This window comes from Eucyclogobius newberryi, unplaced genomic scaffold, assembly GCF_026437365.1.
Source record: "Eucyclogobius newberryi isolate DKJ021-1_F unplaced genomic scaffold, fEucNew1.0.hap1 SCAF_4, whole genome shotgun sequence".
NCBI lineage: Eukaryota > Metazoa > Chordata > Actinopteri > Gobiiformes > Gobiidae > Eucyclogobius > Eucyclogobius newberryi.
The window spans coordinates 6,377,261-6,404,050 of record NW_027316056.1 but is presented as its reverse complement, the minus strand read 5'-3'; the positions used below and the strand labels follow the sequence as shown (position 1 = coordinate 6,404,050).

Here is a 26,790-nt window from a genome sequence, read left to right as displayed (position 1 = left end):
CATCTCACAGAAATCACAGCAGATTTAATCCAGCTTCATTCATACCTCCGTCATGAGGATGAGCCCTCGGTTAAACACCACCAGAAGTCGATCCTCGTCGTTCTCCAGTAAAACTCTGAAGGCACTGCCGGAACAGAACAGGATCAGACGCGGTTTGGATCAGACGTGGGCTCCAGGTTTGCACTGACCTGATGAGTGTGGTCCAGCACGAGCGCCCGTCCAGGCAGCGCAGGTAACAGCTGATGGTGGTCTTCTTGAACTGCTTTATATCCTCCAGCTCCTCCTCTCTCATGTCCGGCCTCTGAGCCACAAACAGCTGCATCAGGCTGAACAGCTCCTCCACCGCCTGTAGGGGGCAGCACGCAGCGTCACACATCTGAGCTCTTATGTCTGAGAACTGTAGTGATACGTGACACGCTCCCAACTGCAGTTAGTTTTACTCATATCATATGTGGCAGTTTGGGAGCTCTAACTGCTGTGCACTTCTTTATTTGTTCTTACTTTGATTCAAACTCGGGACACAGAGATTAAGATTTGGATGTGCAGGTCTTTCTTTAAATGTTAGAATTTTAGTACATTTTTTGTAGTTTAAGGTTATTGAACAGCACTTTGGGGCAGTGCATCTGTTTGTAAATGTGCAAAATGAATATATTGTTAAAAATATGCTCTTTAACAGAGGGTTTATTGGATTAACCTGCTTTAAAGAGATCTAATATAAACAACATCGTCATTCATGATTAATATATCACACATTCAGAATCAGAATTTATTGAATGTTATTGTGAAAGCGATGGCGAGCTAATGGCTTCACAACCCCCTGCAGAGGTCTGACCCCGTGAACCCGTCTTACCCCTGGATACTGGCTGGCGTGCGGCGTCAGGTTCTTGAAGGCCCACTGGATGTTCTGATGCGACGCCAGCGCTCGAGTGAAGGCTGGAGACGCCTCGCAGCACAGACGCAGGATGCCGTAATACGCCGGCAGCATCCCGCGGTTGAACAGCACCACCTCCTGGTCGTCGTGGTCCGCCAGGATGTAATTGAAGGCGATGTTTTTGGTGACCACCGGGTTCTGCACCACCAGCCTCACGTTCTCGGGGCAGTCCACACACACGTTGTACCAGAACGAGAGCAGGGCCTGTTTGTTGTGGTTTGTGGCGATGGCGGGCTCCGACAGTTTAGGCTGAAAGAGGAAAGAGGAAAAAGTGTTTTTAACCTCCTCACTTTTTGAGGGAAGCACAAGGATTAAGCCAGATTTACATCAGAAATGCACCCGTGGCTCCCCTCCAAAGTTGTATATAATAAGTATAAATTACATTCAAAGAAAAGTATAAGTATAAAAAGTATATTCCAAAGACACGCCCCCCTGAACCCTGCCTTTGCCATCATTTCACTTTGAACACAAGTTGTTTCTGTGATTGTGAATGTGATTTTTAAACTCACAAGTCACACCCAAACCCTCAAGATCTTCTCCTTTCTGCTGTTGTGAATATAAATTATTTCAAATCCCCCCAAAACTATTACTCCACTAATCTACTGATGTATCTATTTTCTATTTTATCAGCTAAATAAAAACGGCTTTGTGACTTTACCTGAAAGAGGTTCCAGAGGTCCATGAAGTATCCGGAGAACATGAGCTTCTCTGTCTTAGAGATGAGGCAGTAGGTCATGAAGCTGAAGTACTGCACCAGTTTGGTGGTCCCGTGGACACTGGCGTCCACGTAGAGTTTGGCGCGGCCGAGCAAACCCAGCAGCAGGTTATAGACCTGGTGCAGGACCACCGTCGTGTCGGGCGACAGAGGAAGCTCTCGAGTCGGCAAGTGCAGCGAGCGCGTCGAACGGAACATCTGACGGAACGAGTTACTGGGAATGAGCGAGACCAGGAGGTACGCGGCCGCTGTGAGGGAGGAGGACAAGAGAGAGGAGGACAAGAGGGAGGAGGACAAGAGGGAGGAGGACAAGAGGGAGGAGGACAGGAGGACAAGAGGGAGGAGGACAAGAGGGAGGAGGACAAGAGAGAGGAGGACAAGAGAGAGGACAAGAGGGAGGAGGACAAGAGGGAGGAGGACAAGAGGGAGGAGGACAAGAGGGAGGAGGACAAGAGGGAGGAGGACAAGAGAGAGGAGGACAAGAGAGAGGAGGACAAGAGAGAGGAGGACAAGAGGGAGGAGGACAAGAGAGAGGAGGACAAGAGGGAGGAGGACAAGAGAGAGGAGGACAAGAGAGAGGAGGACAAGAGAGAGGAGGACAAGAGGGAGGAGGACAAGAGAGAGGAGGACAAGAGAGAGGAGGACAAGAGGGAGGAGGACAGGAGGACAAGAGGGAGGAGGACAAGAGGGAGGAGGACAAGAGAGAGGAGGACAAGAGAGAGGAGGACAAGAGAGAGGAGGACAAGAGAGAGGAGGACAAGAGAGAGGACAAGAGGGAGGAGGACAAGAGAGAGGAGGACAAGAGAGAGGAGGACAAGAGAGAGGAGGACAAGAGAGAGGAGGACAAGAGGGAGGAGGACAAGAGAGAGGAGGACAAGAGAGAGGAGGACAAGAGGGAGGAGGACAAGAGAGAGGAGGACAAGAGGGAGGAGGACAGGAGGACAAGAGGGAGGAGGACAAGAGGGAGGAGGACAAGAGAGAGGAGGACAAGAGAGAGGAGGACAAGAGAGAGGAGGACAAGAGAGAGGAGGACAAGAGAGAGGAGGACGAGAGAGGAGGACAAGAGGGAGGAGGACAAGAGGGAGGAGGACAAGAGAGAGGAGGACAAGAGAGAGGAGGACAAGAGAGAGGAGGACAAGAGAGAGGAGGACAAGAGGGAGGAGGACAAGAGGGAGGAGGACAGGAGGACAAGAGGGAGGAGGACAAGAGGGAGGAGAAAGAGCAGAAGAGAGAGAGCGAGAGAGAGAGGGGGAGAGAGATAGCAAGAGGAGAGAGAGGGGGAGAGAAGGGGAGAGAGAAGAAAAGAGCAGAGAAGACAGGAGAGAGGAGAGAGAGAGCGAGAGGAGAGAAAAATAGAGTAGAGAGAGGACAGGAAGGAGGAGAAGAGAGCAAGCGAGGGAGGAGAGAGAAAAGAGGAGAGAGGAGAGAGACATGTTATAAAGATGTACATGTCACATGATCAGTCACATGACCAGCGTCCCTTGTTGGGGCTGTTCGATCTCAAGCGTCGTCCTGTTTAAATTCAGTTTATAATAATCTACATTCTGAGTCCATGTTGTGCCTTTCTGCTTTCATGCAGGACAAATCCCACTCGGGGCAATTCAGAGTTTCATACATTCTTCTTGTGGTCCATTTGTAATCGTTTCTTAAATGTGCAAACACAAAGTGAACACAGAAAGGCCAGGGTCGGTCCAGGAATCTAACTCAAAGTGTGGTAATGGTTGTGTTTTTTTCGACACAGAAAACCTCTGATCCGAGCGTCTAACCCAGAACCTTCTTGCTGTGAGGTCACAGTTCTAGCCACTGTGCCTCGGCTGTGGTCCTACAGTTAATATTACTGCAGTAGTGTGTATTTGCAGTAGCAGTTCTCTTACACGTTCGCACTCGTGGGTAGTTGTGAGCGAGCAGGAAGCGTTCCACCCAGTTCTCCATGTTCTGCAGGACCCAGCTGTGAGCCAGTTTGTTCCTCGGCGTCTGAACCGCGAGCCAGTCCAAACACTGAGACGGGTTGTACTCGATCACCTGCCACAGACACAAACGCCTTCAGTGGTCTGTACTTGGATTATACGAGTTACGTTTGAGATAATACTCGCTGAACATGTTCCTGTACCTCCCAGATCCGCTGTAGGATGTAGGAGGCGAACGAGGGCATTCCTGGAGGTCCACCAGCAAACTCCATCAACATCGTGAGCAGCTTAAAGAAAGGGTTTGCCGCCTACACACAAACAAATATAATGTTCATTTTAACATGGTGTTTTAGTTGTATTCATAATGAAATCTAAAGAACACCAGCGGCTCACCTCAGGAGTTAACTTGGCTATAGACGTGAACAGCATCGACACGATCTGCAAAGACAATAAATATTTGAACCTTTTTCATACTTTGTGGCTCCTATGAATGGTGGAGATGCTTTTCACTGCTGAGCTTTGTCAGCTTCATTAGGGGAAACGAGAGTGAGCAAAGTAAAGGATATTTTAAAGAATCTAAAATATTTTCACACAAGTACATTCTATATTTATTCATAGTTTGATGCCTTCTGTGAAAATCAGTGGTGAAAATAAAGACGAACCATTAAATGAAGAATATTATTATTTGTATTGCTATCAGCCTTTAAACCTTAACTTGGCATCAAATGTTTTAGAACTAAAAACAACATTAAAGGTTGAATGGACGATTTTTTGGCCCAAATCTGAGTCTTATTTCCTCGTGGCGTGGACTGTCGATTAGTCCTGCCACGTATCAATCATAGAACGCACCTACTGCTCACCTGCAGCCGCATGCGGCTCGTCCCCATGAGCAGCACGTTTCCGCGTGTCTAAGCGCATTGATCTATCATAATATAGTTCCCTCAGTGTACGGGACAAAATGAAGACCGAGAAAGACAGTTCGAGCTGACTCAGAAGAGACGGAAATCTACGGGAGACGATGGAAGTGCGCGTGCGTCCATTACGCGTGTAACGTCTGGATCTCTGTCGTTTCTCACGACACAGTTTTGGCGCCATCTACTTGCTGCTCAGAACGAGCCTGGGGATGATTTATGGACATAAAAAAAAACACAAATCGAGAAAACTTCAGTTATCGAAGAGATTTAAAATAGAGTGTATTTGACGGTTGGAGGGGAGAGGCCTTTTCTGTGTCTTTTAAGAAAAAAGTTCAGACTTGTGTTGTGGAAAAAATATAATCTGGCCCTTTACTTTTTAACTTTCAATCCTATTTCTAATCAGATTTAGTTCTAACAGCCTGACAACCCCTTTTGGCCTGGAAATTTACATGTCCGGACCTCCTGGAGTGGCTTGGAAGTCCCACGTTATGTTTCACACTAGGCAAGACATGTGAATTGAATTCATGCAAATGTTATGTACTGTCTCCTTCCTGAAACCACTGTTTCTTTGATGTCCCATTTGCTCCTTTTGTGTGTGTGTGTGGTCATGTGACCATCTGTGATTTAAGGCAGGGGACAGACGTGGGACGGGAGGACTTGGGAGACACACATTTTGGGAAGCAGGGAAGAGACAGACGCGTGGACTCGGCCTTCTATGAGAATGGCCGAGTCCACACGAGTTTCTTTCTGATTCAGCCACAAGATTAAACAGTTTACTTTTGAAACGAGACAACTTGCTTCTTTGTCTTAACAAGAGATTTTTGCCACCACACTTGTGACTGGCAGCGTGGATGTGGCTGATACGTACGTGCTCTGCCAGGCGGTTGTTGTAGCGGCACAGGCTGAAGATCAGATTACACGTCTGTCTGATGTTGATGCCGTCTCTGATGTGCTGAAACAGGAACGGGAAACCTTTTCCTCCTGTGAGCGCCGCCATGTCGCTCTGAGACAGAGTCAGGTGTCTGCGAACACGAGGAGGGAAACATTAAAGAGAAGAACACCGTGGATGGTCACAAGAATGACCAGTGAAAAATGATGACGGTTGTTAAGTTGTAGGACTGTTTACCTCTCAGACCGAGACTGCTCCACTAACAGAGCGATGAGCGCGATCATTTTCTCCAGAGCCGCAGGGCGATACTTCTCCTCTGCCAGAGACAAGATGTCCTCCTCCTCGTCCTCCTCTTCGGCCTCCTCCTCGGACAAAACCTCCACCTGCGGCTGCAAAAGAGTTCAGCGCGTTCAGACACAATTTACTGCTACAAGATGTGCGTTTTCACCAAAAACACCACTCTTCAGAAAAAACCCTCAAACTCACATTCTCCGGGCCCTTGGTTCCCATGTAGAAGTGCACCATGATGGAAATGGCTTGAAGCGACAACAGAAACTGGCTCTGAAATGAAAGAATACATTCATTTAAAACCTCAACAATTCAATATTTGGAAAAAGATTGGGCTGTCAGATTTATTCCAGCTCAATTTGGTAAGTACTAAAATATATTATTAATTATTTGTATTGTTATGGTCCTTTAAGTTTGTTCCTTTGCTTTGGATCTTATGTTTTAGAAAGTCACACTTGATTTACTCTCGTTACTCTCGTTGTTTCTTCATCACATTTGACAGCAAAAAGAAATTACCATGGGGAAATAAACAAAAGCTAGTTTGGCCCGACATGCTAATGTAGTCGTGTGGTCGTGGAACACTGGACCAGCTCTATACCCTCCATCGGGTGCTCGAGGGCTCATGGGAGTTTGCCCAACCAGTCCACATGTGCTTTGTGGATCTGGAGAAGGCTTTCGACCGTGTCCCTCGGGGTCCGGGGCCCTTTGCTCAGGGCTGTCCGGTCCCTGTATGACCGGAGCAGGAGCTGTGTTCGCATTGCCGGCAGTAAGTCAGACCTGTTCCCAGTGCATGTTGGACTCCGCCAGGGCTGCCCTTTGTCACCGGTTCTGTTCATAATTTTTATGGACAGAATTTCTAGGCGCAGTCAGAGGTCGGAGGGTGTGGTCAGGGGTCGGAGGGTGTGGTCAGGGGTCGGAGGGTTTCCGGTTTGGGGACCACAGGATCTCATCTCTGCTGTTTGCAGACGATGTTGTCCTGATGGCTCCATCAAACCCGGACCTGCAGCATGCACTGGGACGGTTTGCAGCCGAGTGTGAAGAGGCTGGGATGAGAATCAGCACCTCCAAATCCGAGGCCATGGTTCTCGACCGGAAAAAGGTGGCTTGCCCTCTCCAGGTGGGTGGGGTGTCCTTGCCCCAAGTGGAGGAGTTCAAGTATCTTGGGGTCTTGTTCACGACTGAGGGAAGGATGGAGCATGAGATCGACAGGTGGATCGGTGCAGCGGCTGCAGTGATGCAGTCGCTGCATCGGACCGTTGTGGTGAAGAGGGAGCTGAGCCGAAAGGCAAAGCTCTCTATTTACCGGTCGGTCTACGTTCTGACCTCACCTATGGTCATGAGCTTTGGGTAATGACCGAAAGAACAAGATCGCGGATACAAGCGGTCGAAATGAGTTTCCTCCGCCGTGTGGCTGGGCGCTCCCTTAGAGATAAGGTGAGGAGCTCGGCCACACGGGGGGAGCTCGGAGTAGAGCCGCTGCTCCTCCACGTGGAGAGGAGCCAGCTGAGGTGGCTCGGGCATCTGTTCCGGATGCCTCCTGGTCGCCTCCCTCGGGAGGTGTTTCAGGCATGTCCCACCGGGAAGAGGCCCCGGGGAAGACCCAGGACACGCTGGAGAGACTATGTCTCTCGGCTGGCCTGGGAACGCCTCGGGATCCCCCCGGAGGAGTTAGAGGAAGTGTCTGGGGAGGAGGAAGTCTGGGAGTCCCTGCTCAGACTGCTGCCCCCGCGACCCGGCCCCGGATAAAGCGGCAGAAGATGGATGGATGGATGGATGGATGCTAATGTAAACACACAGATGTAATGAAGGTGACTTGAGGCAGAAATGCTCAGAGCGAGACTGGGATGATTTATGGACTTAAACCGCACAGGAGACCTCCAGAGCTCAACCTTTGACAAAATCTGGGATAATTGAAACGTATTTGTGAAAAATAATTGTGAGGCTCAGAGAAGAAACAGAAGACAAGCTCGTAAACAGGATTCACGAAACAAGTGTGAGTGTATAAGCTTGGGTTCTGAATGCTAAACACAAATTCTGAATGTGTGGTAAAATAAGGTGAAATGCAAAGCAAACATACAGGACTAAAAGTGTGAAAGCAGTGCTTGTGCTGCGTCTCACCTCCTCCTCCCCCATCTTGGCGAACTCGTAGAGAAAAGCGAAATACTCTGTCAGATGTTTGCTGTGAGGCTTGACTCCGTGCTCCATGATCGAGAGCAGAGTTTTAACGAAGCGCGTGACGCAGGAGCGGCTGCCGATGTCCTCCACCGGACCGTCCATGTCGTCAGAGCTGGAGAAAACATCATCAGCCGTGTGAATTTACAGCATTTGTACATCATTTACTATTTTGTCTGAGAAATTGCTGCATTTGCATTTAAGGTGAGACGCTGTGAATGGGATTACTCACATAAACGTAAGAAAGAGTTTTTCATCATGTCATGTTTTCATTTAGAAACAAGGATTTTTACACATTTCACATTTTTGGGAAATTCATAAAAATAGAAAGAGCCAGGTTTACATGTCTTGCTTCATTTTGTTGACATATTAAATACAAAAACATTTACAGAGGGAATTTGGGATTCTTTTTTTATTTTTTTTTTGAGTTCATGTTCTCCCGGGGACAGGGACGGACTCACTCCTGCAGGAAAAATTGCTTCACGCGCTCTTATCTTTTGAATTAATACAGCTTTTTATATTTCATTTAATGCTATTTTGATATAATAATTTTTATTTAAATTGTAGAAATCAAGAATCTAAGTGCGGCGGATCCGTAAACCAAGTAATAAAATAACTGCGGCCTAACTAGATCCGATTGAAAATGGGCCTAAAAATATATATAGTTTTGCAAAAAAAAAAAAAAAATTGATTTAAAACTGTAATTAGAATTTAGAACTTAGAATCCGATGTGAACAAATCCTTGAGTTGGTTCTGTCAAAAATCTTGTCGAGTGCCATATTACAAAGTTTGGTGAAGGAGCTTCTTTAAGGGCTGATCTTTATGTCTCTGTGGGAGGAAAACGCTTTTGGAGAAAACAATGTCCCAGAGAAATCTTACATCAAATAATTAAAACAATGTAGGAGCAGATTGGAAACTTTTGGTATTTCCACGTGAAAAACTATGTTGAGCTAAATTTGTCTTGCCATAGTGAAGATATATTGTAAAAGCAGCTCTTAGGGTCAAAATGAGGACGCTGTGTTCTTTTGGCGTCTGATTATGAAGCATTTTATCCTCTGGTAGCTGGTAGCTCTATGTTAGCTGTTGTTAGCTTTACCATGAACGAAAAACTCTGCTCTCTCAGAATAATTAGGACGCTTAGGTTAGGAAAGCGAGGAACAACTTTGGACTGCTGCAAACGTACAGCGCTTTAAACTGTTGCTGCCAATCCTGTAGTTTTGCAAAGACTACAGTAATCAACCAATCAATAATCATAAATATTCTCTATCCAAAACCCTTCACTCACCATATTTCAACCTTTATTTGGTTCATAATGTGTTTAAAAAGTCTCCATCAGGCGGTCAATACTTTGACTCATCAACTACTAAAATGATAATTAGCTGCTGCCCTAGAAGCTTTTTTCTGTATTCTCAAAAGAGCAGAAATAAACTGGTGAGATTCGTTCATGTGGTGTCGATAATATTTCCCAGAATCCTCTGCATTAAACAGACTGAGTGACACTGCTGCTGTTGCCATCACATTCACTAACACAGAACGGTTTTCTGTGCTGCACACCTACAATGGCTCTTTATTTGAAATGGACACTCGATGCATTGTTTTAAATGTTAGAGCTGTTTCCTAACATGGTATCACTTTATAATAACTCCACATTGATTTCCCTTAACAAAGCATGAACAAAGACCTAATTCAGAGTGAACAAATAGTTATTAAGTCTGAATCATGCTTAATAAACTAAAACATAAAATACATTTGAAAAAGTCACAAAACTAAAGTCTAGGATTAGTTCTTGCCAAAATGAACACATCTTTATTGTACATTATATAGCCTACAAACATAAATAACTGCAGCTTCTGTAATTTGTTGACAGTGATTATTTGATGTGATTGTGGTTTGTGTGCTGGCCATTTTCTCACCCGTCCTCCATTCCTGGCTGAAGATATAAATGAGCATGAACCGGCCTCAATCTCTGGATCACATGGATACACAACCTCTGGAACATCTGCAATCAACCACAGAGGAACAAAGGTGTATTTAAAACACAGAGGAGAGGGTCAGACTGAGCAGGAAACACAGAGGAGAGGGTCAGACTGAGCAGGAAACAGAGGAGAGGGTCAGACTGAGCAGGAAACACAGAGGAGAGGGTCCGACTGAGCAGAAAACACAGAGGAGAGGGTCAGACTGAGCAGAAAACACAGAGGAGAGGGTCCGACTGAGCAGGAAACACAGAGGAGAGGGTCAGACTGAGCAGGAAACAGAGGAGAGGGTCAGACTGAGCAGGAAACACAGAGGAGAGGGTCCGACTGAGCAGAAAACACAGAGGAGAGGGTCAGACTGAGCAGAAAACACAGAGGAGAGGGTCCGACTGAGCAGGAAACACAGAGGAGAGGGTCAGACTGAGCAGAAAACACAGAGGAGAGGGTCCGACTGAGCAGGAAACACAGGAGAGGGTCAGACTGAGCAGGAAACACAGAGGAGAGGGTCAGACTGAGCAGGAAACACAGAGGAGAGGGTCAGACTGAGCAGGAAACACAGAGGAGAGGGTCAGACTGAGCAGGAAACACAGAGGAGAGGGTCAGACTGAGCAGAAAACACAGAGGAGAGGGTCAGACTGAGCAGGAAACACAGAGGAGAGGGTCAGACTGAGCAGGAAACACAGAGGAGAGGGTCCGACTGAGCAGGAAACACAGAGGAGAGGGTCAGACTGAGCAGGAAACACAGAGGAGAGGGTCAGACTGAGCAGGAAACACAGAGGAGAGGGTCAGACTGAGCAGGAAGCGCAGAGGAGAGGGTCAGACTGAGCAGGAAACACAGAGGAGAGGGTCAGACTGAGCAGGAAGCGCAGAGGAGAGGGTCAGACTGACCTGTCTGACTATCTGATTGGGACATTTAATCAGGATCTGCATCGGCCACCAGTTATCATCCGCCATTCGATCCAAAAACCACTGCAACAGAGATAATAATAGTAATAATATATTTTGTAACTCCAACAGCCACATCAAATCAATGACATCAGCTGCTTTTTACGGTCTCAAAACATTGCCAAGATTTATTTAATGATGATTAACTATAATAAATAATTCCCCAAAAGGATTCAAAACTGAGACAGATTTGTGTGTGTGTCTTGTACCTCGCAGGCGGCCTGGCTGTTATTGAACTGTTTGGTCAGGAGTTCGATCCACTGCAGCATTGTGGGCTAAAGACCAGAAGATTGACTCATTAAAAACATATCTACACCTGTGCTGTTGGTCACAGCGAGTGTTTTACCTTCTCCTTGGAGTGAATGAAGGTTTCAAGTACAAACGAAGTGCTCAACTGAAAAGAAATACACAGATTAGAAAAAAGATCATAACCTCATGTAAAAAAAACTAAAGCATACAATGAGCTCTTTTCACTGCCAAAACAGTCACAGTTTACTTAAAATAATTACCTTGGCTGCAAGTGCATATATTTCAAATTTAAAATGGCATTATTGGGTATAAAATCGCTGTATAAATGTCATGTGTTTGTTAATGTTGAGGTGCGAGGATTAGAACTGCAATCATTTATCACCCAATTGTGACTGTTCCTCTGGACTAAACAGACTTTAAAACACATACGACAAGACCTTTTATAACAATCAAACGGTCAAAAAAGAATAAACAGTTTTTGATTTTCATAAAGAATACACCTCAATGCACAATCGCAGACTAGTCAACTACTAAAATAATTGTTTGCAATTTTAGTCGACCACTGTCACACTGTCGCCTGACGTCTTCTTCTACAGTGTGTCAGATGCTTCCTGCTAGAGTGCCCCAGGGCGGCCATTAGACAGTAAAATCTATCAATTAGACGCACCATTGTAATAAACACAGGGTTCAAAGCGTGGGAAAAAGTTAAAGTCTACTTAAAGTCTGAAAAGTACGGTCATTATTTTAGTCAACCACTAAAATAATCGTTAGTTGCAGCTCTAGTTAGGATTAAGTGCAAATTGTCTCTTTCCACTCTCTTTCTTGGCCGTTACTTATGTCCGTCGATGGTGTGTTTTTACTGGTTAAATAGCAGATAAAGCTGCTTTCGTACCTTAGCAGTCATGAGAGAGACAGACTTTGGGTCTGGTAAAGTGCTGGGGATGCTGCTGCAGAGCTGCCACATGAAGCTAAAGAAACACAAGGAACATTTAGTTATGATCAGTTTGGTGTTCTATAAAACCTAGATAAATGAAACAGAAATTCACCTAAAGTAAGTGTGCTCAAAGATGTTTTTGTCCTGAAGAAACTGCATGTTGTCGTGCCAGATCCACTGGAACAGAGCAAAGTACAAATGTGAATATAATTCCATGATCGGGCAAAGGGTTGACAAAAGTATCTAATATCAGATACTTATCATTATTAAAACTAGCATCGAAATTAGACGCTAATTTGCAAACATTAATAAAAACAGGACAAAAATTTAATGTGACCTTTCCTGAACAGTTTTAAGAATGTATCTTGAGCTCTTTCAGAACAAGTGTCACATTGTTTGTTCAAGAAAACACCATTATTGTGTGTTTTAAATGATAGTGGACTGGACTCAGTGAGGAGGTCTGAGCTTTGCGTTAATTTAAAGTGGGTTTAAACACACGCTCTATCACTACTAAACTCTGGACATGGTTTTTCACAGCATTTTATACTGTTCCTGGCCGTGCAAACTGAGGTAGGGCTGTAATCCTTAAGTCGTTTAGTCGAATAATCGGTTTAAGCCATTTTAGTCCAAAATTTAAGTATCATTTTGTTTGATGAAAAGGAGTTAAATGAAACAGCTGCTAAACTCACTCCATATCTTCTCATTTCTGCTGAAGATCTTGCTTTCAATTTAACGTTTATACTTCTAACATTGTACTTTCCTGTTTAAATAGTTGTTTTTGCATCACTTCCTGTGTAGTTGTGGTCTTTTGAGTGCAGTTTGGGTCAGATACATGGAAATACTTCATAGTTGATAGCTTTTGCCTTTTAGTCGACCACCGGTAATCAGTCGATGGAGAATGTCTTTAGACCACAGCTGATTGTGAAGAGCGTTACCTCGAGCAGATCTGGAGACACGTCGAAGCTGAAATCTTTGCCGTTGTCGTCCTCCAGCTCCACTCGTTTGTAGAACAGCATGTAGGCACTGTGGGTCTGACGCACAACAAAACGTTTCATCACACTGAGAGACAGGTGTTTAATACAGCGTTACACTTACTTTTTCAAATGAGAAATCCATGAACTTGTCAGTCACAGAGTCGTAGGTTTTGGTCTGAAAAAAGACAAAATTGTGAGTAAAAGTGAAAATACAGAAAGATGAGTGTTTGTGAAAGTCTTACCGTCATTTCTCCTCCAAAACACTCGGAGGCGAGTTGTGCAGAGTCAAAAGGCTTCACCTCTGCATCATTAAATAAATACCTGAAAAACACATTTACTGTTAAACATGAGGACTTCAAATAAAGTGAAAATAGAGTTCTAAATAACTTGTTTATTCTTTATGAGGAAAAGTTCAATAAAGCCCTTTTGTGGATAGTTCTTTATTTCAGGAAAAAGGTTGAATAATCCAGTCCATTTTTATATTTGGCCCCGGTCTGGCCCCGGTCTGGCCCCGGTCTGGCCCCGGTCTGGCCCCGGTCTGGCCCCGGTCTGGCCCCGGTCTGGCCCCGGTCTGGCCCCGGTCTGGTTTCCTCACCACTTGTTGTTCTTGTAGGCATGTGGGTTGACGATGTCTCGGATGAAGCTGTAGTAATGGCCGCCGTCTGCCGTTCCTGTGTGAACCGTGACGCCGATGAGGTCATACTCGTAACTCTCCGTGACCGTTGACCCCTCGCCTTCGTCACGGTAACCTGTCAAAACAAGAGGTGCGTGGACCTAGTTAGCCATCAAGTTTAATGTAGAAAATCAAATGACTCTTTTCTTGTTTTTGGACTTTAAAAGGCTTAAATCTTCAGCTCCGTACCTTCTCTGCGCTCTCCTTTGCCCATGAGCACGTCCTCGGTGTACGGCGTCATGTCGAGCCTCAGCGGGAACGAGAAGTGCGTGTTCACCTTCTCCTTCATCATCGTCACCATGTTGAACGTGTAACGCATCGTGTTGAAGCTCAGGATCCGAGGAAGCTTCTTAAAACAGGCTCTGGAGACCGAAGAGGACGAGGTCAGGGAACAAGACGGACCGAGAAGGATAGATCTAACATCAGATACAGCCTAAACATGGACACGAGTCATAAATCACAAAAAAGAATCAAGAGCCCCATGTATGTAATTGATATTGAAACATTATCTCTCTGTAGGAGAAAAATACATTTGGGGGAAAAAAGAGCTTTGAGGTTTGAAGCGTTGTGTCTGCAGTGTCTGGCCTAAAATAGTTTCTAATATAAATACTCTGGTGATCGTATTGAGGTCTTTCGTGTACCTTTTCTCTGCGCGGACCTTCTTGCCGCACTGGGAGCAGGTGTACATATTGTCTCCCTCCAAAGTGTCTTTGATGGTCACTTCATCCAGAGACTCCTGTAAAAAAACAAAACAAAGACATTAAAGGAGACATTCACGCTCAAAACAGACTTTTAAGAGCTTTTATTCACGTTATATTTGGTCTTACTGTGCCACACAACATCTCATTGTCTAAACTCGTATTAGTAACAGTATAATAAGAGAACTCACATAAATGTTCTTCATGTCGGCCACTTGACACCGGACTGTGTAAAACTCCTCAGCCGTCTGACTCACATGGTCACAATCCTGAAGAGAAACAAGAGTCAGATCGAGAAACATTCACATATAAAGTTCAACACACTGATTCAGAGTTGTCAGAAAACTCAATAACTTATAATACTAATCTGTATCAACACTGGATTCTTTAAACTTCAGTTAATGGGGCAGAACGACAATTTCACCCACATACTTGTTCTTTTACACACTTAGACAGCAAAGTGTGAGCTATTTTAAGTGTCTCTAGCCCAAAGTAAGTGCAGAGGAAGTCTCAGAGCTTTATTTTACATTTAATCCAAAGAACATGCCGTAAAATCCGACAACAAACTTCGCGTCATTCTCTAAAAAGTACCAAGAACTGTATCTAAAGTAAATATATTTTAGTTTTACTCATCAATAGTCAGAGATTTCAGCTTAAAACTGAGGAAAGCAGAGAGAGCAAGAGGAGACGAGAGGAAGATGAGGAGCAGGAGGAACAAATATGAAATAATGTATCAATATCTGGTCAAGAACAGAGGTGCACATTTGATGCATTTGACAGTAAATGTGCAGTGTAATTATGGGACGTTATGCATTTTCACGATTATTTCCGTGAGCTCCTGTAGATCCTTGGCTCTTTTATATGTTGTTCATGTAAATCATAAGACAAAGTTACATTTTCTAAGGTTAGAAATGGACCTTTCCTGAATAGTTTTAGAATCTCTACCAGAACAGAACTCATACAAGAGCACATTCTGTAACTAAATTCAAATAATGTATTATATTAGTTTGTTTTGGGGGGGAAGAAGCTCTTTGGTCTAATCTTTTTGGTGTCGAAATCGGTGTGTCAAGTTTTTCCTCAGTATTGAAAAAGGTGACTTTTCTAATCGTGACAACACTAGTTAGAAAGTGGTCCAGTATTTTCTCAGAAACTCACCAGAGAAACCACGTTATTGGTGATGACGCCTCCGAACAAGGTCTTCACTGTGTTTTTCTGAAAAACAACATTTTGTCCATTATACCTCACATAAAATCTTCATTATTTTGTTCCGTTGCTTGATTTTAATTTGTTTGTTAGGAATTCACACAAAAATCTGTGCATTCAGTCATGTTTCTGTTCATTTTGTGGTTGATATATTTTTTTATTTTTTTATCCGTGGTCGTGTCTTACCAGGTCCTGAGACATCTCCTCGATCTTGGTGATGAGGTCTGTGAAGAACTCGGTCATGTCCTTCTGTTCTCCGGTGTTCAGAGGCTGTTTGTCCATCGTGTAGGTTTTACAGAACGGACGAGGGTTGTACGCCTTCCTCTCACTCTCCTGAAATCACACGTTATTATCAATCAACGCGCTGCATGTTTTTAGGCAAATTAATCACAAGAAAGCATAAGATTGTTTGTAGAGCACAATTTGTATACAAAGTAAGGCAAAGTGCTCTACAGAACAGGAAAAGATAATAAAGATAACAAAAAATACAGTACAAACATATGAAAGTGCGAATGAGTGTAAATATTTGTGCCTCTTTTACAAGCAACTTAAATACAATTAATTAAAACTAAAATATTTGAAGAAAAAATGGAACACCACAAGATTCTCTGTCACCAACGTTTGAGACAGAAGTGAGAGAACTCAGTCATGTAACTTTTGGTTTAGAATGTTTTCGGCAAAACAGGTGTAATTTATTAGTTTTGGCGGATTTCAGAAGAGGTTTTTGTCAGGGCATCTGGAGTATGCGGTTGCAAGTGTGAAAATAGCTAATAATATCACATATAAGTCGCTCCGGAGTACAAGTATATAAGTATAAGTATAAGACGCACCCCGGCCAAAACTATGAAAAAAGGTGCGACTTATGGTCCGGAAAAGACGGTACTTGCAGAGCAGCAAAGCAATGAGTTGATAAAAGTATTTTCAAAAGACTTTTTTTTTCAACATGTTAGTATTTTCTTTTTTAAGTTTTTTGTTGTTGTTTAAAACAGAATATTTAATTTAAATTGTAAAAATATTGTTCTGCTCAAAAAACTCAACACATTTTCTGTTTATTCCATCAATCTATCAATACAAGTAGTCAGGTTTAGGGTAATCAGATCTAGTATCAGGGTGGTTTGAGGTAAATAACAGCCCTCAGGACAAAAGTGTCACTCCTCTGTGTCCTGCAGGAAACAGGAAAGCCACTTTTTGTTTATTTTTACATTTCTGAGGTTTTAAACCAGCTCTCCTCAGGTCGGACTCACCATGAGGTAGGTAAACATCTTCTGCAGCTCCAGCAGAGTCGTCTTGTGCTTGATGTCCTCTGCGTACTGCACACACAGCGCCACGTTTCAGCAGGAATAAACACCAGGAGTAATAAATCGCTTTCCATATTCATGACACAGACCTTGGCGGTGAAAACGGCCTGTCTGGCCTCCGGGATCATGTAGAGCTGTTGGATTGTGGAGGCCAAGTAACAGGTGGCTCCCAGGTTTGTGAGGCCCACAAAGCGACACTCGGCTCGGACATCATCGTGAGGCCAGTAGTCCCACTTGTACGGAGCGTGAGAGGCTGAAAGACGAGCAGAAGAATACTTTAGATCACAACTGTCTATAAAACGTTATTCACAAGGCAGAGCCACAGAGATGAATATCTTGAGGCAGCTGGTTAGCCCAAAGAAAATGCAAGCTTCTGTTAGAAATGGACCAATATATCAGTCTGTGATGATTTATGGACTTAAAAACAGCACAGGACTCTGAGAAGACGAGCTCGTAAACATGGTTCATGAAACTAGAGTGAGTGAAGCTAAATACAACTGCAGCTGTGTGCTTAAAGGGCCCATATCATGCTAAATCTGCTATTGGTACCTCATATATGTGCCCAAAGTGTTTTTTGATCAATTCCTGCAGTTTTTAGCTAGAGAACAGTCTCTATCCTTCCCCTCGGATGAGCAGACGAAAGGGGGCTTCCCACCAGGATGAGTCATCCTAGTGAGTGCCGCAGCACTGTTTCAGCCCATCCTCCAGGAAGCACTCTGCTCTGACGGTTGTAAAATAATTGGAACTAAATAAAGGTTCAAAATGTGGTGACCAACTTGATTTGCTCCAACTCTTCCTTTTTTTTTAATGCAACTCCATTATTTTCTACTTTTATTCCTTTACTTACATTATGTTCTCCCTCGTCTTTGTGTTGTTGTTGTTGTTCTTAAATTATCTTTATTATTACTTATTTTGTGTGCGTTGTTGATCTATGTTTTTTTTTTATGTTGTGACTGAAAGCTTTGAGAAAAAATTGTATTTACGAAGAAAGTGTGTTAAGGGTGAAATTCAGAAATTATTCATTATTTTTTATACATTTTGATCTCATAACTGCGTGTTTAGACGAGGATTACGATCATAAAAATACATCATCATCTACTTAATTAATCGCTGCAGCCCTAAAATAGTAGTGACCAGTCATAGTGAGGTGCAGATAGTTTCGGTCACATCTTTGAGTGATATATTTTTCTTAGGAGTCTTACTTCCTGTGATCAGTACAAACTACATAACGTGGTTCTCACTCTGCATGTGCTGTGCCATGACCCAGTTGTGCAGCAGCCTGTAGTTGTCCACAGATCCTTTGACGGTCTCCACCAGCAGGTCGTAGGCCGCCGCTCGGGCAGAGTGAGACTTGCATTTGGGTTGCGAGCGGTCGGACAGGCTGGGCAGCAGGAACAGCAGGTTGTACACGTCGCGCAGGAATTCCTGGCCCTCGCGGGAGAACTTGAACGGAGGTTTGTGCTTCAGAACGCTGGTGGCCAAACGCAGCAGACCGGTGAGTCCGTCGTCCTCGATCGTCCCGTCCTGCTGGTCCAAGATCTCCCGACTGCAAAACGAGGCAAACATAATGGGTAATTGAGAAATAAATAATGAGTCAGAACTGAAGACGTGACAGGATTGATTCATGAGTAGAGCTGCAACGATTAAGCCACTGTTTGTGACTATGAATTAGAATTTTTTGTAAATGTTCTCTGTAGATCTTTTTAGAACACAGACCGTGTCATTATTAAATCATTTCCATCAATACTAGTTTTAGAATTTGTCTGTAAATATTCTCTTTCTAGAAGTCTTCAATCATCACATTTCAAACTTTATTTGGTTGATAATGTATCTCAATGTGCAATAGAATTAGAATATGTTTACTTCCATTGTCAATGAACAAAATTCACAAACATAGGAACTTGTGCGCACATGTAGATATCCAGGTGCTAAGCACCGTCCTCTGGCGGTCAGGAGGATTGAAATAGAACGAGAGTTACGTATGGTGATCGATGCAACATAAAACAATAAAACAAGGAACAATGAAGAAGTCATAACAATAAGCTAATAGCTATCAGAAATAGTTGCAGCTTTATGATTTATCTGTCAATCATTTGAACAGTTCGTCATCTTCGCATTTTCAGAACTACTATTTTTGAGGCAAATTCAAGAGGAGACGACAATATCATGACATTGCTACTAAAGACATCAACTATGAAGACAGATGTATGGAATTGTGAAGCAAAGAAAAGGTTAAATAACTCAGCTGTGGACTTGGTTTTGTCTGTTTGTTATATTTATGTTTTTTCTATATTGATGATATGATGATTTGATGATATAGATGTTCTTTTCTATATTTTCTGGGCCAATATTTTCTCTGGGCCAAGGTCTGTGTTCGACCGGGGACTCGACCGGGGGGGGACTCGACCGGGGGGGACTCTCGACCTCTCGACCGGGGGGGGGGGACTCTCGACCGGGGGAGAATCGAGGAGCGTTCCACACATCAAATCACATCATTGGGACTAAGGCTTTGCAGCAACTAAGCGTTGCTGCAAAGCCTCGCCCGCCTCGTCCGGTTCATGAGTGAAAATAAGAGCAAGCAAAGGGAGGGCAGTGTGACGAATCTACAATACAAAACATGCCATTTTTTTGTTCCGTACATTCCACACGTGACGCCTTCAGTCGGAATCTGCCATGCAAATAGTCATGAAAGTACAGAAGAAGTGTTTCTATGAGGGCAGACAGATGTAGTGAAGAGCACATGACGTTAGATTGAGAGGAGAAGATGCAGAAAAGGTCAGAGGGCGTCGCTGCTGGTCACTGACCTCCGGATGCAGTCGGCCAAGTGTCGCGCCAAAGCGTCCAGGTCCAGGAGAGTGGTCTGCAGCGGAGCCATCGACAGAGAGAGCTTCTGTGAGTCAAAAACACCACTCTAACAACAAGCTACAGTCACAAATACACATTCCTGTTCCTATTTACAGCGGTCCATTCAGTTTCTCACCCTTACAAAAACAACTGTACCGTAAGTCGTGGTTTTAGTCCACATTGATGGCGTTTTATTTCAATTTGGTTTGTACCTGGCTGGCGTCCTTCACGTGGATGTTGTCGATGAGTTTACACAGCAGCCAGAAGTATTCTTTGCAGCCCGTCCTCAGCAGCGGCTCCTCCTCGTAATCCTCCGCCTGACAGACAAAACACCAGTTAGTTTATCTTCCTTTAGTGTGTTTCTGATCATAAAAAAACACCAGGGTCAACAGCAGAGGCACAAGGGCTTTAATGAGCGCTAAAAGATGACTGCTACAGCTCAAACTCAACCCAAAGACCGTTTGTGAAGAAAACATAAATATGCCGTGATTTGAAGTGTGTTTTAATTTTAGTGCGCTAGGTAAAGACCCATAGCTTTGGAATGAGTTTGACAGAGACATTAAAGTTTCCTCGTCTTTGTCCAGTCTTAAAAGTGAAACTACCGGTATGTTACTTTTAACTTATGTTTGGTAAGCACTATGTGTATCTAGTTTGTACCTTGATGTGTACATTTATTTACACTATTTTTCTTGGCATCTCACTATATTACTATAGGGCAGGTGTATTTTTTGAATAAATTAGATAGGCAGGTAACAGTAATGTTTTCTGAACAACCCTGCAAAAGCTTCAGTTGTAGTCATCTGGACTCAGTCAAATAGACGTTTCGACTCTCATCCAAGAGTCATTGTCAATAAAAGAATTTAGATCGAGAACTCCGATATTAATACTGTTCTGTGGTAAGACCCGCCCATTGGGAGGAGCCTTCCTGAAGTAGAAAGAGTGTTTGTTTCAACAGAAACTCCCCCTTGTATCTACCGAGCCTATTCAGAATTTTAATGGGCTATTAGAATCCTCTTTGTCTTTGTGAGACCCTGGCTCAACCACCCTGAGTACCTGATTAGCATCTAAACGTCCTGGTCCTGGTCCTCTACCTTTCCAGGGGTTCAGTATCCCATTATAGATACCAGGGAGATTGAATCTTAGCCCTCCATTTCTGTTTAAAGAAGGTCTTTCTTTTTTAACAAAAATAGCTTCCTTGACTCCTCTTTCAAACCATCTTTTCTCCCTGCTTAAAACCTTCACCTCACCGTCTTCAAACGAGTGATTAGAGGCTTCAAGATGGAGATGCACGGCGCTCTGAGGTCCTGAACTAGTATTTCTTCTGTGCTGATAAAGCCTCTTGTGTAGAGGCTGTTTCGTCTCACCTATGTACCGTTCTTTACAGCTTTCTTCACTGCATTGGATCGAATAAACTACATTGCTCTGTTTTTGAGTCGGCAACTTGTCCTTAGGGTGAACCAGTTTTTGTCTTAAAGTGTTTCCTGGTTTAAAATAAACAGGGACTTCGTGTTGTCTAAAAATTCTCTGCAGTTTTTCCGACAGGCCAGACACATAAGGGATAGAAACACCCTTCCTTCTCTGTTCAGTTTCCCTTTTGTCCTGCTTCTTGGTTCTCTTCACTCTGTTGAGAGCCCAAGCGGGGTGACCACAGGCTGAGAGGGCATTTCGGACATGTTTTTCCTCTTTCTTCTTGCCCTCTGAGCTGGTGGGCACACCTTGAGCTCTGTGTTGTAAGGTTCTGATCACCCCCAGCTTGTGCTGTAGTGGGTGGTTGGAACCAAAGAGCAGATACTGGTCCGTGTGTGTAGGTTTCCTATATACTTCTATTTGGAGTTTCCCGTCCTCTCCTCTGATCGTGGAACAATCAAGAAAGGCCAAGCGATTCTCCTTAGCGTCTTCTCTTGTAAACCTGATATGTGGGTCCACCGCATTGATGTGATCAGAGAAGGGTTCCAGCTCTTGTTCCTTAATTGTTACAAAAGTATCATCGACATAGCGAAGCCACAGTTTTGGGGCTTTGCCTGAGAAGGAGGACAGTGCCTTCTTCTCAAAGTGCTCCATGTACAGGTTGGCCACTATGGGAGAGACGGGCGAGCCCATGGCACAGCCATGAATCTGTCTTTAAAATTGTCCCCGGAATTGAAAGTAGGTGGTGTTCAGACAGATATCCAACAGTTTACATATGTGTTCAGGTGTCAGTTTGGTCCTTTCCTGTAGGGTGGTGTCTTCCTGCAGTCTGATCCTCACCGATCCTATTTTGAACAGGCTTTTAACTATTAGTTCATTAAGATCTGTTTGTTGTGGTTATTACAGGGTTGTTTTTAATGTGACTCTGAGATTCCTTGAAATGAAAAGTGAATTATAATGAAAACCTATTATTATCATAATATCCATCTATTCCAAATCATGTATTGAGATAAATTTCACTTTTTCCAGCACCTTCTGTTACAACTCCCTCTCTGGAGAAAAGCAGGCTGCAGAACTGACCCATCCTGACCCATCCTGACCCATCCTGACCCATCCTGACACATCCTGACACACCCTGACACACCCTGACACCTCCTGACACCTCCTGACACACCCTGACACACCCTGACACATCCTGACACACCCTGACACACCCTGACACACCCTGACACACCCTGACACATCCTGACACATCCTGACACACCCTGACACACCCTGACACACCCTGACACACCCTGACACACCCTGACACACCCTGACACACCCTGACACACCCTGACACACCCTGACACATCCTGACCCATCCTGACCCATCCTGCTGTGAATCTGCAAAAAGACTACTCAATGTCCTTAAAACACTAATTGAAAGATGTCCATTTAGTAAATGTACTTTCTTAACTATGATGAACAAACTATGATGTCTGTTTTTATTGTAGAAGTTAATTTAGAATAATAGTAATGCTTTGTGTTCTTTTTAAGCCACTAATGTGTTTAAGTACTTACTTCTAACACATAAATGAGTGCTTAAATAACCTGTGCTGATCTCGGCCGAGGTGTTAGACTGGAGCTGCACTCACCCTGAGAGGTTTGAGAGCCTGAGCGTCTGAGAGGAACTTGAGCAGTGTGGAGGCGGCGAGCAGCAGGAAGGAGCGGTTGATGGACTCTCCTCCCTCCAGACCACACAGAGAGAGTTTATACAGACCGTTACACGCTTCATGACGCACCGCCGGCTGGAAACAGAACAAGAACGATTCAATACTCTTAAATACATCATCATAATCATGATCATGATGAGCCGAGAGAGTGGCCTTTGTCGATTACAGAATAGAACTACTTTTTCTATATTTAAAGACGCTTCCTAATTAATTATAGTTTATATATATATATATATATAGTATTTTAAGCACAACTAACTCAGATCGAGTCTGAGTCTTAACGGATGTTGTCGACATTGCGTTACCTCAGTATAGTAAACGGATTGTTCTGTTGATGATATACAATAATAACCAGGACAACATAACTCATTATCAACATTAAACTCAATAAGGCTCGTACAAGGAAAATATTTCTTCAAGTAGGGTAAGATTATGGAATACTAAAAGCGAGGAAATAATAATCCAAGGGAGATCTCAAATTTCAAAATAAAAGGTTAGTTTTCAATAGTTACAGGGATGAAATGAGAGGTATTGTAAACTGCAGGAGCATCAAAGTGTAAAACTGAAGTAATGAGATTTCAACAAAACATGAACATATATTCTTTTCTCTTTGCCCTGCCCAAAAAAAACAATAACTAAATAAATTGCGGTTGCAGCTCGAATGGATCGTTTACAGAAGTATTCTAAACCTCCATTAGCGGACATTCCCTTGGATGCCGACTGTTTCTATAAAAAAAATTATGTCATTTTTGTGCTTGTGTTCACACCTCTGGGATGAGCAGCGTGAGCTTCTTGAGCCAGTCGTGGAGATGTTCGCTGTCAGCCAAACTCGACTTGACCGAGGAGGAGCAGTGCGCCCAACTGACCAGCAGCCACATGGAGTAATGAGTCACTGAGAAGGAAGCAAACACGTCAATAACATCAGAGAAATAATGTGACTACGAGAAACATTTACACTACAAATGCGTGTAAAATGTACCTTCATGTCGTGATCTGTGGACGGACTGAGCCTTCAGAACTCTGAGAAGAAACGAGATGATGATCAGCTAAAAGTGTAATCAACATCATTATATCACATCATGAAGCGTCATATTAACTCTGACCTGTGCGCGAGGTTGTCGTAAGTGTAGGCCACGTTTATCAAACGCTGGATCAGAGAAGTGATCTGGACCAGGCTCAGAAACACCTATGGAGGAAAACAGACAAATGTAACGCTCTAAGTCAAAGTGCATGATTTGAATTTCTCCTCCTCCGTTCTGAACACAGGACGAGTGAGAAAAATGAATGAGAATTTCACATCTTGGACCATCTCATTAAAGCAGAACTAAGTAATATTTTCACCTCATTAAACGTCCCTGTGATGGTTAAATATGTATTTTCGGGCCGTTTTAAATTGTCTGTTGTCGCCCCCTGACCTGACCTGAAAACAACTCTTGAGAAACCCTGGCTCTGTTTTTTTTTTTTTATATATTTGGCAATGTTTAATGTTTTTTTAATGTGATTATACTGACTTGACATGATAAAGGAGTTATCTGACAATGTATGTAAGAGAGCAACAGGGGGCGCTCTATCATCAAACTTACTTTATTCAGATTTTATTTTGAGTCTACAAGTTTTATAGTAACATTTATAAAACAAATAGCACTATGAGATTGAAACAGGGACTTGGTCTGAAATTAGGACAAATCAGGAGAGATAAATCAGAATATGCTCATTGCATTTGTGCCATTCAATGTTTTTCAAAGCAGGTAAAAAAAATCTGCGAAAATGCAATTTTAATGAATAACTGAAATTCTATTACACCTGAAAGTAGACAAACACCATGGCAACAGGACTGCAATGATTAATAGAAACAATTGTGAGTATCAATATAATCATAATCATATGTTGATAACAAAGATGTTGATTATTAAATTAAAATGTCAAAAAATATCCTCATCAATATTTTACCTAATTCGTAAATATTCTATATTTAGAAGCCTACCGTCGCCATATTTACACCTGTATTTTAAATCTGTCAATACAGTACAATAGAAATGATCGTTTTGACAGTCGACTACTAAAATAATGCCGAGTTTCCGCCCCAGAGGATGTCACATGCTCTGGTCGCACCTCTGTGAGTCGTGGAATGTGCAGTCCTTTCCCGTGCTCAACTGTGGACTTCCTGGACTTCCCGGGCCACGCCCTCTTCCTCTGGCTCTCATTGAGTCCAGACCACGAGAAAACGTCGTGATAGGCCAAGTCCAGGTCTGCCGGGTCCACGGCAAACTGACAGATGAGCTTCAGCAGGCAGGCCAGGCAGTCGAGCAGCCACTGAGGGACACAGAGGGACAGTCTAGTTCAATCACCTGTGTAGTTCAATCAGGTGTGTATTCAATCACCTGTGTAGTTTACTACTTTACCATTTCAGTGGACGACTAGTCAGTGATAATTTTTCTGATTAGACGACCAATGAAATGAGGATTTCTATTATACACTGAGATGACTGTACTTACAGCGCCATACAGCACTCCTGAATATAAGCCGCACACACACAATTTACAAAGAAAACAGAAGTTGTCCCTTTACGGGCCGCACCTGTCAATAAACCGCAGGAGCCCACATAGTAACATGAGATATTTACACACAGAATACACGGTAGTGATGAGTCTATGTAATAAAACACTCATTTTGAAGCTTAACAAACAGATCACAGCGGTCCCTACTGTCCCCTCTGTCCTTGATGACTCTGTGTGAGCTGATTTACCTGTGTCTTCACATCTGGATCATCTGCTCTAAACTGCAGATCGCCATATATCGAATATGCGCGCTCCATGTGGGTCTTTGTATTCTGCCGCGTCTAGATTCGCTTCCTCATTAGACTCATTTCTCAGTCTGATTGTAATAAAACACACATCGTTTTGAAGCTTAAACTATAGAAATCATGATGTGTCCCCTGGACAGTGACACACTGTAGAGGAAGACATCAGTGGACAGTGGTCAAACACTTGTGCTTCTTGCTAGAGTGCCCCCTGATGGCCGTTAACCAGTAAAATCTCTAAATTAGACGCACCGTTGTAATGACTGCAGGGTTCAAAGCGTGGAGAAAAATAATCGGCTTAAAGTCTGAAAAGTACAGTAGACACATTGAATTGAGAAAACTCAAAGATAATGTCTCTATGGGGTCTTATCTGTCAAATGTTGCTAACCTGGTAGTTTAGACCTTACCAAACATTCTTCAGTCTTTTCTCAAACGTTAATGCTCCTGGACGTGTTTGATATATTTTGTGAATTTAGTTTTCTCTTACCACGGTCCACGATTCTTGGTCCTTTGGCTCCAAAATCCCAGAGTTAAAGATCTCCAGAAGCAGCTGAAGCCCTCCAGATGAAACAAACTACAACAAAAATCAGGATCAGTAGAATTAATAGTGTAGTCACAGTAAAAAAGTAATAGTATGAGTATTATTACTTTGCAGCTCCAAGAGTTTTTGCTGTTCTCGATCTGATCCTCACTGGAGTCGTCCGAGTCTGGGTAAAGGTCACTGTAACTGCCCTGGAAATAAACGCAACAGACAGACGTTATTTTAACGTGAATAAAATAAAAAAGGTCTTGAGCTAGAATTATGAACAGGATACAGGAGAAAATTTGAAATGTTCTCTCTTTACAAGACGTTTAATTAAAATTATTAATTTATTTGGACAGATTTATATTGTGTGTTTCTTTCATTGACATTACCGGTACATTAACCTTAGATGTTCAGTGCACAAAAGGAGTAGGAAGAAGTCAAACAAATACATACTTGTTGCTTTTATTTACTTTTGTTATATGGTTTAAGTCTTCTTTTTCAGTTAACGCTTACGTCCCAGCACAATCCATTAGTTAAAGGCGCAATGGACGATTTTTCGGCAAGTTGAGAACGCAGGCGGAAGTGTTCATGCCACTCCCCCGTGTGGACTGATACAACACACACATGCGTTTGTTTATTAGCACGACGGATCACATAGCATCTCTCGTCTCCCGTAGATTTCCGTCTCTTCTGAGTCATCTCGAACAGTCCATCTCCGTCCTAATTTTGTCCCGT

General features: G+C 43.3%; 1 protein-coding gene across 6 annotated transcripts in view; it reads right to left on the bottom strand.

Annotated features, from left to right (window-relative positions):
- Nucleotides 1-26,790, bottom strand: part of usp34 (ubiquitin specific peptidase 34) — a 71,263-nt gene that overhangs the window by 10,991 nt on the left and 33,482 nt on the right. For 3 of the 6 annotated variants that reach the window (XM_072463381.1, XM_072463383.1, XM_072463386.1), the window contains exons 33-70: nt 26,178-26,261; nt 26,017-26,103; nt 24,842-25,042; nt 23,833-23,915; nt 23,709-23,749; nt 23,497-23,621; nt 22,652-22,804; nt 19,820-19,924; nt 19,568-19,653; nt 18,005-18,309; nt 16,853-17,016; nt 16,710-16,775; nt 15,652-15,798; nt 15,418-15,474; nt 14,454-14,531; nt 14,206-14,300; nt 13,754-13,926; nt 13,487-13,640; nt 13,134-13,212; nt 13,013-13,066; nt 12,853-12,948; nt 12,030-12,094; nt 11,876-11,951; nt 11,081-11,128; nt 10,944-11,009; nt 10,678-10,758; nt 9,730-9,815; nt 7,763-7,931; nt 5,843-5,917; nt 5,594-5,745; nt 5,336-5,489; nt 3,947-3,991; nt 3,757-3,861; nt 3,521-3,668; nt 1,590-1,894; nt 851-1,180; nt 189-346; nt 46-124 (exon numbers count right to left, since the gene is read on the bottom strand). In XM_072463381.1, the coding sequence (XP_072319482.1) occupies nt 46-124; nt 189-346; nt 851-1,180; nt 1,590-1,894; nt 3,521-3,668; nt 3,757-3,861; nt 3,947-3,991; nt 5,336-5,489; nt 5,594-5,745; nt 5,843-5,917; nt 7,763-7,931; nt 9,730-9,815; nt 10,678-10,758; nt 10,944-11,009; nt 11,081-11,128; nt 11,876-11,951; nt 12,030-12,094; nt 12,853-12,948; nt 13,013-13,066; nt 13,134-13,212; nt 13,487-13,640; nt 13,754-13,926; nt 14,206-14,300; nt 14,454-14,531; nt 15,418-15,474; nt 15,652-15,798; nt 16,710-16,775; nt 16,853-17,016; nt 18,005-18,309; nt 19,568-19,653; nt 19,820-19,924; nt 22,652-22,804; nt 23,497-23,621; nt 23,709-23,749; nt 23,833-23,915; nt 24,842-25,042; nt 26,017-26,103; nt 26,178-26,261 (4,575 nt within the window). The remainder of the gene's footprint in view (nt 1-45; nt 125-188; nt 347-850; nt 1,181-1,589; nt 1,895-3,520; nt 3,669-3,756; nt 3,862-3,946; nt 3,992-5,335; nt 5,490-5,593; nt 5,746-5,842; nt 5,918-7,762; nt 7,932-9,729; nt 9,816-10,677; nt 10,759-10,943; nt 11,010-11,080; nt 11,129-11,875; nt 11,952-12,029; nt 12,095-12,852; nt 12,949-13,012; nt 13,067-13,133; nt 13,213-13,486; nt 13,641-13,753; nt 13,927-14,205; nt 14,301-14,453; nt 14,532-15,417; nt 15,475-15,651; nt 15,799-16,709; nt 16,776-16,852; nt 17,017-18,004; nt 18,310-19,567; nt 19,654-19,819; nt 19,925-22,651; nt 22,805-23,496; nt 23,622-23,708; nt 23,750-23,832; nt 23,916-24,841; nt 25,043-26,016; nt 26,104-26,177; nt 26,262-26,790) is intronic. The other 3 variants (XM_072463384.1, XM_072463387.1, XM_072463382.1) reach the window with 2 other exon arrangements.